This window comes from Ailuropoda melanoleuca, chromosome 14 (assembly GCF_002007445.2).
Source record: "Ailuropoda melanoleuca isolate Jingjing chromosome 14, ASM200744v2, whole genome shotgun sequence".
Taxonomy (NCBI): domain Eukaryota; kingdom Metazoa; phylum Chordata; class Mammalia; order Carnivora; family Ursidae; genus Ailuropoda; species Ailuropoda melanoleuca.
This window is the reverse complement of record NC_048231.1, coordinates 51,860,373-51,874,916: the sequence shown is the minus strand read 5'-3', so window position 1 is coordinate 51,874,916 and position 14,544 is coordinate 51,860,373. Positions and strand designations below refer to the sequence as shown.

Here is a 14,544-nt window from a genome sequence, read left to right as displayed (position 1 = left end):
GAGCCCAACAAAGGGCTTGATCTCACAATCCTGAGACCATGACCTGAGCCAAAATCAAGAGTCAGATGCTTAACCGACTGAGCCACCCAGGCGCCCCTGGAAAGGTACTTTTAATTGTTTAATCAACATAAATCATGTGTCCTTAAAAAAGAAAGAAAAGAAAAGAAACGTCCAGATCAGAAAATGTTCCCCTGACTTAAGGTTAGAAGTCAGTCCAAAGTGCCCCAAGCCCAGCTCTGCACAGCAGTTTCCATGCTTACAGGTGAATCCATGGAACTCGGGAGCTGTGAGGCATCTTGTCAGGCTTACTAAGAAAAGAAGAGAAGGTTGAGTGGGTGTAAATGATGTAACGCGGCTGGACTCATTTGTATTATACTTTTAAACAGTTATACTAGTTCAGACTGTAATGAATAGTGCATTTCCAACCCATCCGTATTAAAGTGTTTTCTGAGCTTATTTTAGAATGCTTTACTGCCTCATGAAGGAAGAGCACCAAGCAAGAGATTTTAATTGCCCCCATTTATAATGAATCTATCATTTTCCCTTAAAGCAGGAACATTCAGCTTCTTGCTGACTTCTTCGAGTGACCCGTTCATTGAAGCAATGTGTCAAGCCATTTTAAAAGAAATGGGGTAATTATTATTCAACATAGTACTGGAAGTCCTTGCAACAGCAATCAGACAACAAAAAGAGATAAAAGGTATCCAAATCGGCAAAGAAGAAGTCAAACTGTCTCTCTTCACAGATGACATGATACTCTATATGGAAAACACAAAAGACTCCACCCCCAAACTACTAGAACTTATAGAGCAGTTCAGTAATGTGGTGGGATACAAAATCAATGCTCAGAAATCAGTTGCATTTCTATACACGAACAATGAAACTGAAGAAAGAGAAATTAGGGAATTGATTCCATTTACAATAGCACCAAAAATCATAGTTATCTCAGAATTAACTTAACCAGAGAGGTAAAAGATCTATATTCTAGAAACTACAAATCACTCTTGAAAGACATTGAAGAAGACACAAAAAGATGGAAAAATATTCCATGCTCATGGATCGGAAGAATAAACATAGTTAAAATGTCCATGCTACCCAGAGCAATCTATACTTTCAATGCTATCCCATTCAAAATACTGATGACATTTTTCAAAGAACTGGAATAAACAGCCATTAAATTTGTGTGGAACCAGAAAAGGCCCCGAATCGCCAAGGAATTGTTGAAAAGGAAAAACAAAGCTGGGGGCATCACAATGCCGGATTTCAAGCTGTACTAAAAAGCTGTGATCACAAAGACAGCATGGTATTGGCACAAAAACAGACACATAGACGAATGNAAGGTGGCAGGATACAAAATCAATGCTCAGAAATCAGTTGCATTTCTATACACGAACAATGAAACTGAAGAAAGAGAAATTAGGGAATTGATTCCATTTACAATAGCACCAAAAATCATAGTTATCTCAGAATTAACTTAACCAGAGAGGTAAAAGATCTATATTCTAGAAACTACAAATCACTCTTGAAAGACATTGAAGAAGACACAAAAAGATGGAAAAATATTCCATGCTCATGGATCGGAAGAATAAACATAGTTAAAATGTCCATGCTACCCAGAGCAATCTATACTTTCAATGCTATCCCATTCAAAATACTGATGACATTTTTCANTTTTGAAAGATATTGAGGAAGACATAAAAAGATGGAAAAATATTCCATGCTCATGGATCGGAAGAATAAACATAGTTAAAATGTCCATGCTACCCAGAGCAATCTATACTTTCAATGCTATCCCATTCAAAATACTGATGACATTTTTCAAAGAACTGGAATAAACAGCCATTAAATTTGTGTGGAACCAGAAAAGGCCCCGAATCGCCAAGGAATTGTTGAAAAGGAAAAACAAAGCTGGGGGCATCACAATGCCGGATTTCAAGCTGTACTAAAAAGCTGTGATCACAAAGACAGCATGGTATTGGCACAAAAACAGACACATAGACGAATGGGACAGAATAGAGAACCCAGAAATGGACCCTCGGCCCTTAGGGCAACTAATCCTTGATAAAGCAGGGAAAAACATCCGGTGGAAAAAAGACAGTCTCTTCAATAAATGGTGCTGGGAAAATTGGACAGCTACATGCAAAAGAATGAAACTTGACCACTCTCTCACACCATACACAAAAATAAACTCCAAATGGATGAAAGACCTCGATGTGAGACAGGAATCCATCAAAACCCTGGAGGAGAGCATAGGCACAACCTCTACGACATCGGCCAAAGCAACATTTTCATGACACATTTCCAAAGGCAAGAGATACAAAAGAGAAAATGAACTTGTGGGACTACATCAAGATAAAAAGCTTCTGCACAGCCAAGGAAAGAGTCAAAAAAACTAAGAGGCAGCCCACGGAATGGGAGTAGATATTTGCAAAGGACACTACAGATAAAAGACTGGTATCCAAGATCTACAAAGAACTTCTCAAACTCAATACACAAGAAACAAATAAACAAATCATAAAATGGGCAGAAGATATGAACAGACACTTATCCAATGATGACATACAAATGGCTAACAGACACATGAAAAATGTTCAAAATCATTAGCCATCAGGGAAATTCAAATCAAAACCACATTGAGATACCACCTTACACCAGTTAGAATGGCAAAAATTGAGAAGGCAGGTAACAACAGATGTTGGAGAGGATGTGGGAAAGGGGATCCCTCTTACACTGTTGGTGGGAATGCAAGTTGGTACGGCCACTCTGGAAAACAGTGTGGAGGTCCCTTAAAAAGTTACAAATAGAGCTACCCGATGATCCAGCAATTGCACTACTGGGTATGTACCTCAAAAATACAGATNAGCCATCAGGGAAATTCAAATCAAAACCACATTGAGATACCACCTTACACCAGTTAGAATGGCAAAAATTGAGAAGGCAGGTAACAACAGATGTTGGAGAGGATGTGGGAAAGGGGATCCCTCTTACACTGTTGGTGGGAATGCAAGTTGGTACGGCCACTCTGGAAAACAGTGTGGAGGTCCCTTAAAAAGTTACAAATAGAGCTACCCGATGATCCAGCAATTGCACTACTGGGTATGTACCTCAAAAATACAGATGTAGTGAAGAGAAGGGCCATATGCACCCCAATGTTCATAGCAGCACTGTTCACAATAGCTAAATTGTGGAAGAAGCCAAGATGCCCTTCAAGAGGTGACTGGATTAAGAAGATGTGGTCCAGGGGCGCCTGGGTGGCTCAGTTGTTAAGCATCTGCCTTCGGCTCAGGGTGTGATCCCGGCATTATGGGATCGAGCACCACATCAGGCTCCTCCGCTGGGAGCCTGCTTCTTCCTCTCCCACTCTCCCTGCTTGTGTTCCCTCTCTCTCTGGCTGTCTCTCTCTCTGTCAAATAAATAAATAAAATCTTTAAAAAAAAAAAAAAGATGTGGTCCATATATACAATGGAATATCACTCAGCCATCAGAAAGAACGATTACACAACATTTGCAGCAACATGGATGGGACTGGGGGAGATTATGCTAACTGAAATAAGTCAAGCAGAGAAAGACAATTATCATATGGTTTCACTCATTTATGGAACATATGAAATAGGAAGATCGGTAGGAGAAGGAAGGGAAGAATGAAGGGGCGGGTAAACAGAAAAGGGAATGAACCATGAGAGACTGTGGACTCTGAGAAACAAATTGAGGGCTTCAGAGGGGGAGTGGGGTGGGGGATTGGGATAGGCTGGTGATGGGTATTAAGGAGGGCACATATTTGCATGGTGCACTGGGTGTTATACACAAATAATGAATCTTGGAACATTACATCAAAAACTAAGGATATACTGTATGGTGACTAACATAACATAATAAAAAATTATTATAAAAAAATAAAAGAAATGGGGTAGCATCAAGTCTTCCAAGGTTTTTTTTTGCTTTTCACAGTTTGATTCTAACAATCCAATACAGGTGTTCCTGAGTTACTTAAAAAATAGTTATCTTCACTTCCAAATCATACTCCTCTGCAAGTAAAAACTCTATCCAACTTGGTCTGGATTTTGAGTGAGGGCTGTTATTCAGACTCACAACAGGACTTCCTTCTGCTCCTGTGTAACGGCTTTACAATGAGCAAACATTGATTAAATCAAGAACCCCCTTTCCACTTACCTCCAGGAATTGCTCTGAGTATTAAGCGTGATTCATTGGCCCGCCTAGTAATTGTATCAGCACTCTCTTGAACTCTGTTTGCTGCATTTTTCAATTCACTCAGTTCCAATGTGATATCTATTTAAAGGGAGGAAAAGTGTCCTCTTAGGGTAGCCAACTCAAAAGTTGCCTAGGCAACAGTTTCCTTCATCACTCTGACCCGTCTACAGAATCAACAGCTTTCTACAGACACCCCCCCATATTGAAATTTTTCCAGCAAGACTTAGCACCACTCATTGTAGAAATTGAGTGCTTTTAGCTTGCTAGATCTTTTTTCTATTTTGCTTGTTGCCCTTCTCCCTAATATTTCTTCTTGAATTGCATGTCCAATTTAATTAGAGTTCAGGTGAAGACTTGTGCTTAAATCCCTCAGTCTTAATCATTCACTAACTTCCTGTCCACACATAAATTATGTCCACCTCTCTTCTCTGGGTTGTAAAGCCCCAAAGATCGTCCTGCCCAGGAATCTTCCCCAGTGCCCCCCTGCTTCCCTGGCCGGGGCCCCTTCCCTCCCTCCACCCTCTCACCACAGGACAGGTGCTCAGCTCAGCCCCTTTCAAGTCTGATCAAAGCTGTTGGATTAAAGCATTTACTTTTAATATTTCTGTGTGTGACACACAATTGCATCTCAATGCTGGACACGTGGTTAAAAATGAATTATGGATAAGATACCTGATGAACACGATGGTTCTGCCTAAGATTTTAATTGCCAGAAAAGTCACTATTTGGTGGCCCCTGACATACCTTTCGCCGTGTAAGCTGAAACCACAGCCCATCAACACTGATGCTAGAGTTTGTGTTTCATCTGCTTTATGATCAAGCGTGAGGGACTTTCTATTCCGTGAGATGAAGACATCACATTTAAATTGTGTCACTCACAGAGAACCAAAGCTATGCACACATCCGGGCCCTTGGCTCAGAAAGGCATGGGAGGATCCAGCACTGGGCCTGGAAGTGTTCTTAGAGGGGTGTGAGCTTTGTGTATAGCCCACTGTCTACTCCTACAGGAAAGGTCTTGATTAGAATATTTTAAGTTGAAAAGCTACGCTTTTCTCACACCACAAATTCCTGCTGCCATTTTGTGTTGTGTTTCCTGGACAGCTTCACATATGTGAAATCATTGCTTACTGAACCCTTCAGAAAAATCTCACTGCATAGGTATTTCTTGTAAAATTGATAAATCTATTATGATCTAAGTCAATAATGATTTAATGAGAAGCTACCATGACCCTAATGTTATATTAGCCCTGTTTGGCAGCACAGGCAAAAGAAATGCATCACACACAATACAACCCTTCACGGAACTGTGAGACAGTGCGAGACGAACAGGGCAGCGCGGGAAACCAAAGGGAACCTGACACACACTGCAACATGGTGACAGCCCATGAACCAAAGCCTTGCATGGAGGATTCAGTTACCACAGAAGGCTTAATGAGACTTTGGAAGATTAGAGGTGCCTGCACATTAAAAGAGATCATTAAAATAAAAATTTTAATTATGTGATGATTCTAGGACAGGAAATCAGAATGTCATTGTGACAAAGTTGTTCATGTTCAGATTCCTTCAGGAAAGGAGAATGTTCCAGCAGTATGCTCAGAAAGCCTGCTTATCAATACGGTCCAAGTTAGAAACATACCTTGATACTTTCTGCTCAGGCTGTTGCCTTCTTTTAAAAATCTGGAACTGCGCTGGAGAGCCACTTTTCCATTAGAAACAAGGGATTCTGAGAACTGGAAAACAGGACACCTTAAACACAGGCATGGTCGGGGGGAGGACGGGGCAGGCGGACTCCCGCTGGAGACAGGGACGCAACTCTATCAGAATAGCCCCTGGTCTAGTTCCAAACATGGGAGTCCTCTGGATAATGGGTAGGGACAATTTAAATTGTCCTAATTCATGGGTGAGGAGAAAGAACACAAACCATTTTTAAATACATGAAGACAAAACCCGGACATTAAGTGAGGATTTCTCCAGAGAGAAGATGTCTCAAGCAGTATCAAGAAGCATTATCCTTTTTGTTATAAGAAACTCTGAGATTCTCCTCACTGGTCTTCGTAAAGAAGTATTTATGACCTTAAGGGGCGCCGGGGTGGCTCAGTCAGTTAAGTGGCTGACTTCAGCTCAGGTCATGATCCCAGATCAAGCCCTGCGTCGGGGCTCTCCCTCTCCCTCTGCCCCTCACCCGGTTCGTGCTCTCTAATAATAAAATCTTAAAAAGTATCTACGGCCCTAAGAAATTAAAACATCTATCACATGATGACAGAGCCAAACAGATCTCACCAGACAAGAATATTGACAAGCGTGAATTTAAGCCACTGAGTCTTTGCTCAGCACCTTCTGGAACAATCTCCCCCAGTGCCTAGAGAAGGAAGGTGCACAGTGTGGCCCCTGGGGAAGCTCTCACCAGGCTCGCCGTAGTCACCGTCTCGAGAGCATCTTTTGCCGCTTTCTCTGATTCTTCAATGAGGCTCCGAATGTTGGAATGGACGTGGCTTGCGCTGGTGGCATTCAGGGACACGTGTTTAACGTCGCCAAGGCCACTGTGTAATCAGCACATTTATAGAAGTCAGCACAAATTAAGTGGAGCTTGCCTGCTATTCCTGAAAGCTGCCTGGTTTCTTACCGTTAGAAAAGTTCAAGGAATAACAACATAGGGATCCCCCTCTAACTCCGAAGGTGATCTTTGAAAGCCCGTAGTTACACTGTCATGAGAACACTCAGAAGTGCTGTTCAATTAACACCCGAAGAAGGGACTATTGCTGGTTCTCCTGGTTTTAACCGTCCATCAGTTTCCACCAGCTTCCTTCAGCAGTCTCATTTCCGTTCAGACCCCCCGCGTATGGCTGGGGTACCACTGCATGTTTGCTTTGGCTGTAATCTCTCCTTCTGCGCACTTGCTAATTTTCAAAAAGCTTCCCTAAGCATCTATAAGGATGCTGGATCTTGTTCCTCAAAAGGTATGTACCAATTTGATGAAATTCACTAGATTTTGGAAGGAGGATCAGATAATATTTCAATCATCCGAACTTTACTCTTACAAGTGGGCAAATCGCTTGTGAACTTGCCAGCTGGTAATGGTGCAATTTCATCCAGCTCAACTCTATCTGGAAAATGAAATCTGACAATTGACATGTCTTTGCCTGCTGAGTAACTCACTTCATTTTCTTCCCAAGGTTATCGAGTTGAGGGATTCCCAAACCAGACACCAGCCGTAACTACCTGATTGGCAAAATCTGGTGATTTATAAGTAAATGATAATGATGTTATGTAACGTCGTGTAGCATACCAAATTGCATTTACTATTCCTACTGGGTAATATGGGCTGTGTTCTAGCTGTGTACGTAGGCAGAGGTTTTTATTTTCCTCTTTTGGGAAATAATGAAAGCTGATGAAAAGAGAGAAGCTGAGTATCTAATTCCATTTTCTATTACGGATTTCTTGGCATGTGTAGGCGGTAATGGTTCACACAACACGTGATTTACACAACATTCTATCATATCGTTTTTAATTGCTTTCCTCGTGTGAGCTAATCTTTTATGGCAGCATTCCTCAAATCAGAAATATATTTATTTTTCTCCTGCCACAAAACATACCCGACACACTACAGCACACATACTCCCAGTGTCCACACTTTTTCTACCTATAATGGTGACAAAGTTAAAGAAATAAATTGACCAATTAGGTCACAATATTGTGTAAATCTCTGATGAGGCTGAAACACTGGTTCCTTCATTTGCTGTACATTCGATAACACGGGGATCTTTAAAAATGTGACAAAGCCCGCATCACAATCTTTGAGTGGGAGGTGGACAAGGGGACAAAAGCATCAGTATTTTTGAAGTTCCCCAGGTTATTCCAAAGTGCAGACAAGTTTGAGAACCACTATCCTCAAGTCATGTTTCTCCTTTAGAGCCGCTTTGTCACAAGCTGAAGACATATTTAACAAATGCTAAAAACATGTTAAGATAACTGTAAGACAAGAGTAGGCCTTCAGGAAATAGACAATAAAGGGGATGGTGTCTGCTAGTGTGGGCCACCATAACCTCCATCCACACATAAAGCCAACCAAATGATACGCTTCAGGAGAACATGATTTGTAAAGAAATTAATGTCTTCATTCTGTCCAACTTAACAAAACCCTGAGCACTTAGTAGTTAATGGCTTAATATTATAGCATAATATTTTTTTTACTTCTATCCAGTTCAGTGTGCATTTGCCCATCATATGCGGAAGGATAACCACGTCACCGGACATGGGAGGAAGTCCTCCTTGCCACGTGAATAAACTAGGAGTCTTCGTTTGTAGGCAAAAGAAGACTGACTCAACATTGTGATCAAAGTAGCCACTCTTACTCTCTTTGCTCCAGGATCACCCGCCTTGGGATTCCTGCAAGGTGTGTTCTCACCTGTCCAGGGCACCTGCTAGTCTCTGGAGCTCAGCTGCGTGGTCCTCTGCTCTGTAGACAAGGTCCAGGGCTCTTCTCTGGGACATCTGCATGACCAGATCATCCACGTGGTGCCTGATTTTGGCAGTCCACAGAAGGAGCTCATCGCGGTGGCGCTCTAACTGCTACGTAGAGGGATTCAGACCGTGAGCATACATGCATCTACTGAACAATGGACGCGTGTGCATGTGTGAGGGGTGTGAAGATTCTCCAAGCCGTAACTTACTGCCAGAACATTCTGTGTCGCCTCTGCACGGGCTGTGACGGCAGCTAGCAGTCTTCTCCCTCTGGCAATTAGCGTCGAGGTCAAGTTTTGTTCTTCTTGAACACGTAGCTTCTTTTCCTGTGGCAAAAGAGTCACCTTTGAGGAAGCTTCACAAAAGCAAGCCAGCTTCTGAATGTTACTGCCGGACTCTACGTGTTTCAGTTAGTACTTGGGGCTCGATTTCAAAGAAGCTAAAAATGGTGTTATTGAGAGAGGAGAGTTGGGCTCCCAGCCCTGACTGAGAAGGAAGGAGACCGTCTTTGTGACGACTCACGTGGAATTCTCGCAGGTTGGCGTGGGCAATGCGCAGCAGGCGGGCGCTTTCCCGGGCCTCCGCCTCTGCCCCCCTTGCGAGGTCTCCCGCAGCCCGCAGCTCACTGCTGTGTTTTGAAAGGAGGCTGCTTGCTGCTGCTTTTAAGACCTCCAGCTCTTTCTGTGGCTTCCGGTAATTCTTCTGAATTTGTGACAATAAATCTTCAGCAGCCCTGTTAAATATAGATGGTGTAGGTAGTAAGTAAACGAATGACAATGTTCCTATCGTGAACGGACAGGGAAAGACCCTGCATTTCCATCCCTCGTGTCCTCCTGCCGTCGGAAGTGGCACATCGTCACCTCTTACAAAAGGAAGTAATTTTTCTAAGACAGCTACAGGCATGGCGTATTTACACCTTATCCTTAACAAGCAATCTTTATTCACAAAGTTCCTAACATGTTTTATTAAAGGAATTAAAAGAAATCACCTCTGTGGGTCGGGATGCAGAAAATCGGGACCACAGTCTGTGGACGAGGACGACGGTCATCTTGCTTTTTAGAACAGCAAGAAATTGAAAAGGGGCTATTCATGGATTTGCTTCATTTGTTATGAAGTTACTGATGTATTAGAGGACATAAAGGTTTTTCTGCAACTAGTTAAAAAATAGATTTTATAAAAACTGAAAATTCAAATGCCAGAAAGATCTAATTTGTACCACTGGAAAGAGCAAGCTTTAGGAAATCAAAAGATAGGTTTTCTTATTCTTTTGTAAATATGCTACCAAATTACTTGCTTAGATCAATTTTGAATTTAAAGTTATACAAAATAAAATGTTCACACTATAAACCTTTGCAGGGGTTGAATATATCCAATTAACTTCCTGCTTCAATTTGTCAGGAGAACTTTGAAAAATATCATGGAAAATGCCTTGTACATAACCCTCAGCTTTCGCAGACATCATATTGCTGGCCTAAGACACAACAGAAAACATTTTCCCAAGGTACATACTCTGACATCATTGGAACATCACCAGGGATTCGAACAGTCTTACAATTTCTCATGATTTCTCATGATAATTGTGATACAGGCAACAAGAACCAAAAGTACATGGGAAACGTAAGTAAATCCAATATATTTCTGACATCTGACCACGGATCCCTTCATACCATTAAAGAATCGAAGGAATTTTAAAACAGAGGTCAACTTTTCATCTATGCAGTGGCTTTACCACCCAGCCTGTGTTCACAGGCAGTGACAGAGTCATCAATGACTTGATGCACATTAAAAACAGAACCTCAGCAGCACTCTTCATTTCTTCCTGCAAAGGAACACATTTTTCAAAGATTTTATTTATTTGAGAAACAGAGAGAGTGCGTGTGGGCATACAAGTTGGGGGAGGGGCAGAGGGAGACGCAGGCTCCCCACTGAGCACAGAGCCCCACACGGGGCTCGATCCCAGGACCCTGATATCATGACCTGAGCTGAAGGCAGACACTTAACTGAGTCCCCCAGGTACCCCAAGACACATTTCTTTAATGAAGTAGTTTTGGATAGCTCTGGGCACCCCAGCAAGGAAAACAGCTGGGAAACACAGCTAGGAATGATAAGGTAAAGTGTGCAATCAGGGGTACAGTGCACAGCCAGGCAACAGCAGGCTGCAGTCAGCTCTCCTTTGCCAGCCCTTGGCTGGTGTCTGCGAGTGGTCCCACTGTTCCCTAGCTGATAAGAGTGGCTCACTGCCTCGACCATTTGCACAAGCAAAGTGGTTTATGCTGAACACCTGCTCTCCCTCGCAGACTCTGAATTCAGTATGTGCTAGGTAGAGGGTGCATGTGGGGCCAGCCCCCAACAGACACCTTGGATGCTGAACTTCTAATGGGCTTCCCTGGGCAGAAACATCACACTTGCGGTACTGCATTTTCACTGCTGGGGTGGAGTGTGCTGTGACCCCCTCAGGAGGGAGAGGGGGCTTGGGGAAGGCTGCATGGATTCTTCCACACTCTGCTGTATCTCCTTTCCTGTGTATCCAGCTGTGCATCCTTAATACAGAACCTAAGAAACCTCGGCCAGGACTCCCGAAGACCCTAGGGAAACTCTGCGTGTGGGCGTGGTCCTGGGGACACCAATACAAGCATGATAAGCCATTGGAAGGTGTGATAAAGATTCTCACCTATAAGAATGCTGTACTTCAGGATAAATAAGCAGTTTTCTAAGTTATGATTAAAAAAAAGCAGATACATAATTCCTAAAATAATCCATGCAATTTGGAATGGCATAAATACACAGGGATTATCTATGGAAAATAGGAAAGAGGGGGCAGAGAACACATTTTAAACTCTTACATTTTTTTTTTTAAATAAAAAGTATCTTTAGTAATGATTTCACTTACAAGTTAAAGAGAGATCAGCAATCCTCTGGATAACTTTATTCCAAACAGAAACAGAAGAGCTACAACAGAGAATGGGTGGTGGAGGGCCTAGCAGGCGAGGCAGGTGCGAAGGCAGGTGCGAAGGGAATAGGGTGGGAGAGGGGCCACCCTGCCTTCTCCCCTTTCTCGCGAATGCTACTTAGAAAATGAACTCCTTCCAATTGGGCTACGAGCTCCAAGTGGGCAGGAAGGCTCTGTTCTCTTTTGTGTTCCCAACTCCTAGCACAATGCCTGTCACCTGAGGACTCAATCCATTTGATGAATGAATGAATAAATGAATGAACGAACAAACTGACCGTGGAAAGGTAATGGTAGGAGAGGACATCCCCACAAATGATTCCCAAGAATTTCCAGGGGATCTTCCTCTTTAATAAGCTCCTCCATCTTTAATAAGACTGGTGTGCAGCCAAGGGAAGGAACAATGAGAGGACACACAATGAGTGGGGGGCAGGAAGCAGTGGGACCAGCCAGGGAGCCTGGGCAAGCTGGAGATGGATGGAGCTGGAATCAAATACATGACATTTATACGTAATCCTGGAGGCAGCGGGGAGCTAAGGATGGTTGGGAAGCAGAGCACAGCTGTGCTGAGCCTGGGGTAACCACCTCAAAAATGTCACCTGGGAAGACCTGCATGGAGGGGTGAACTGCCTTCCCTCCAGCCTACTTTAGCCATGCATTTCAGGTGAAAGGAGGGTGCCCACGAGAGGTCAGGGTCAGGGGAACATGATGGGGAACATGATTAGTGGAGGTCTCTGACCTGGCCGCTGAAACTCTGCCCACCTGTCTTTTCTGGACTGGGTCTCCAGTGTTTCTCCCTCCTGTGTTGGGTTGGAAAATCATAGGGTTTAGAGTGACACAGATTGAGGGGTATGTTCTGGTTTCGTATTATCCTGGAGGTTTAACATCGGGCAAGGTACTTAGAGTCTCTGGGCCTGTTTCCCCGGCTAGCTCCTCCCCCACCTCCCAAAGCAGCTGAGAGGATTGTGTGTCAAGATGAGAGAAGTGAACCCTGTGCCCTCCCCCAGCCCAGAGCAGGTGCTCCAAGATGGCGGCCCTCTTCCTCATTTTCTGGGACCTTGCCCCCCTCTCATCTTCCCTTGTGGTGTTTCGTGATTAGTTCTGGGCCCTAACCAATGTTCTAGTGATTATTTTACTAGTTCTCTCTCCAAATGCCCTCTGACATTTGATTTTCACCTAACAAATCAACGACAATGTCAAAAATCATATTCAATGATGAAGAAAGACGTAAGCTCAACTTTGCAGTGTGTTGCCAGTGGGAATGTAATGGAATCGTTTTAAATCTTTAGAAAATAATTTGGAAACGCAAGTCAGGAGTCTTCAAAATGTGAATTCTATGATTTCACCTCTTATTATCTACCCTAATAAGATGAGAGTGTAAAATAGAGGAAAAAAGACATTTTTGCCTAAAATGTACATCACAACATTTAAAATAGCAAAATATATTAATATAGGTTAAATATTACACCACAGGGAATGGAGCTATGAGGGCATATTGTATAACTGTGCAAACCCTACTGACGGTATTTATCACAGCCCAGAAGAAAGACGGCTTGTGCTACGTTACATCAAGTAATAACTGTGAAAATACTACGAGAAAACCCCGAAAGGAAATGCAAGCTCCTCGCAAGCATATCTCACAATTCTCTCATCTGTCCCTTCACCTGGTGGTTTTCCATGAGAGTTTGAACAACGGAGCTAAATCATTCCGGCATAATGTCAATCTGTCTTACAGCTTACAGCCCAGGGAATAGCCACTAAACTGTATTTTCTTCCATGACAATTTACTGCATTATGCTTGATCTTCAATAAATATAGCATCATGAGGTCCTTTTGTTTGTGCTAGGTAGAAATGTCATTTGAAGTCACAGGGAAACCCAAGCCTATGGCACAAAGATAGATAGATTGGCACCGACTGTATTTTTCTCTGTTGAGAGTGGCTTGCACCCATCACTTCATTTATTTGACAATCGTGCCCCTGTCTTTATGACATTCTGCCCCCACTGAGAGTGTTCTTTCCTTCTGCTCCTCGCACACGACTCCCTCCCCTCAGTATTCAAGCTCCTACCTCTGATTGTGCCATGAATGGTATTTAGAAACTTACTTGAGTTCCTGTATGGCATTTTGGTGTAACTGCTTGAAATGCCTTTTCTGTATGATTTCCAGCAAAGATGTAATATTCCTTTGCATATTCTGAAGAGTAGAACTGGGTAGCTGGAAGTCTTCATCCAAGGTCTGATTTAGAGTCGTTGCTTTTTCAATAATTTCTATGGAGACAAGTCATTAATCATGTAACAAGTCTCTCAAAAGTGGACAGCACTAAAATGGAAAAACTTAGAATCTTCTTCAGCGAGGCCAGCTTTGTTCACCCAAATTGGGTTGAACCTCAGGCCAGGCCAGGCCAGCCCATATATCCCAATGGACTCTGGTTGTCCCTTATCAAAATACTCATGGACTTGAGATTACTGGTTGATTTAATGTTGGTCTGCCCCAGTATCCATAAACTCATAAGGGCTGTGGTCGCCATGTTTACCTCAGCCTTTCCTGCCCCTGCCACAAACATTTGCACATAGAAGCACTCGGTAAATATTTACGGCATGAATGAACCACCAATACTCAATACTACTCTTTTTAGTAAACACATTATTTGTTCTAATAATTTCCTTACCTTGGGCCCTATAAAGCCTGATTTGTATTGGATTCTGTACATTTATATCCTTACACTAATCCAGCAAGAAAAACAAGGGTATATTTCTGGTAGCCAGAAGCTGAAAATGGCGCTCTAAAAGCCAGATCAGGTGAGACATCCCCGTTGAGTAGGACTAAGTTACTCTAATACTATGGGTATACTTCGGGACCACACTGAAGCCCCAAATCCTGTCAGCTCCAATTCTGGGCAAAGGGGTGGGTGTTGAGAGTTTAGCTCA

At 42.9% G+C, this 14,544-nt stretch overlaps 1 protein-coding gene across 1 annotated transcript in view; it reads right to left on the bottom strand.

The window, feature by feature from the left end:
- Positions 1 to 14,544, bottom strand: part of LAMA1 (laminin subunit alpha 1) — a 165,711-nt gene that overhangs the window by 31,926 nt on the left and 119,241 nt on the right. Inside the window, exons 36-42 of the mRNA XM_034642580.1 lie at positions 13,722 to 13,884; positions 9,193 to 9,403; positions 8,880 to 8,996; positions 8,615 to 8,778; positions 6,614 to 6,749; positions 5,846 to 5,939; positions 4,171 to 4,287 (exon numbers count right to left, since the gene is read on the bottom strand). Of these exons, the coding sequence (XP_034498471.1) occupies positions 4,171 to 4,287; positions 5,846 to 5,939; positions 6,614 to 6,749; positions 8,615 to 8,778; positions 8,880 to 8,996; positions 9,193 to 9,403; positions 13,722 to 13,884 (1,002 nt within the window). The remainder of the gene's footprint in view (positions 1 to 4,170; positions 4,288 to 5,845; positions 5,940 to 6,613; positions 6,750 to 8,614; positions 8,779 to 8,879; positions 8,997 to 9,192; positions 9,404 to 13,721; positions 13,885 to 14,544) is intronic.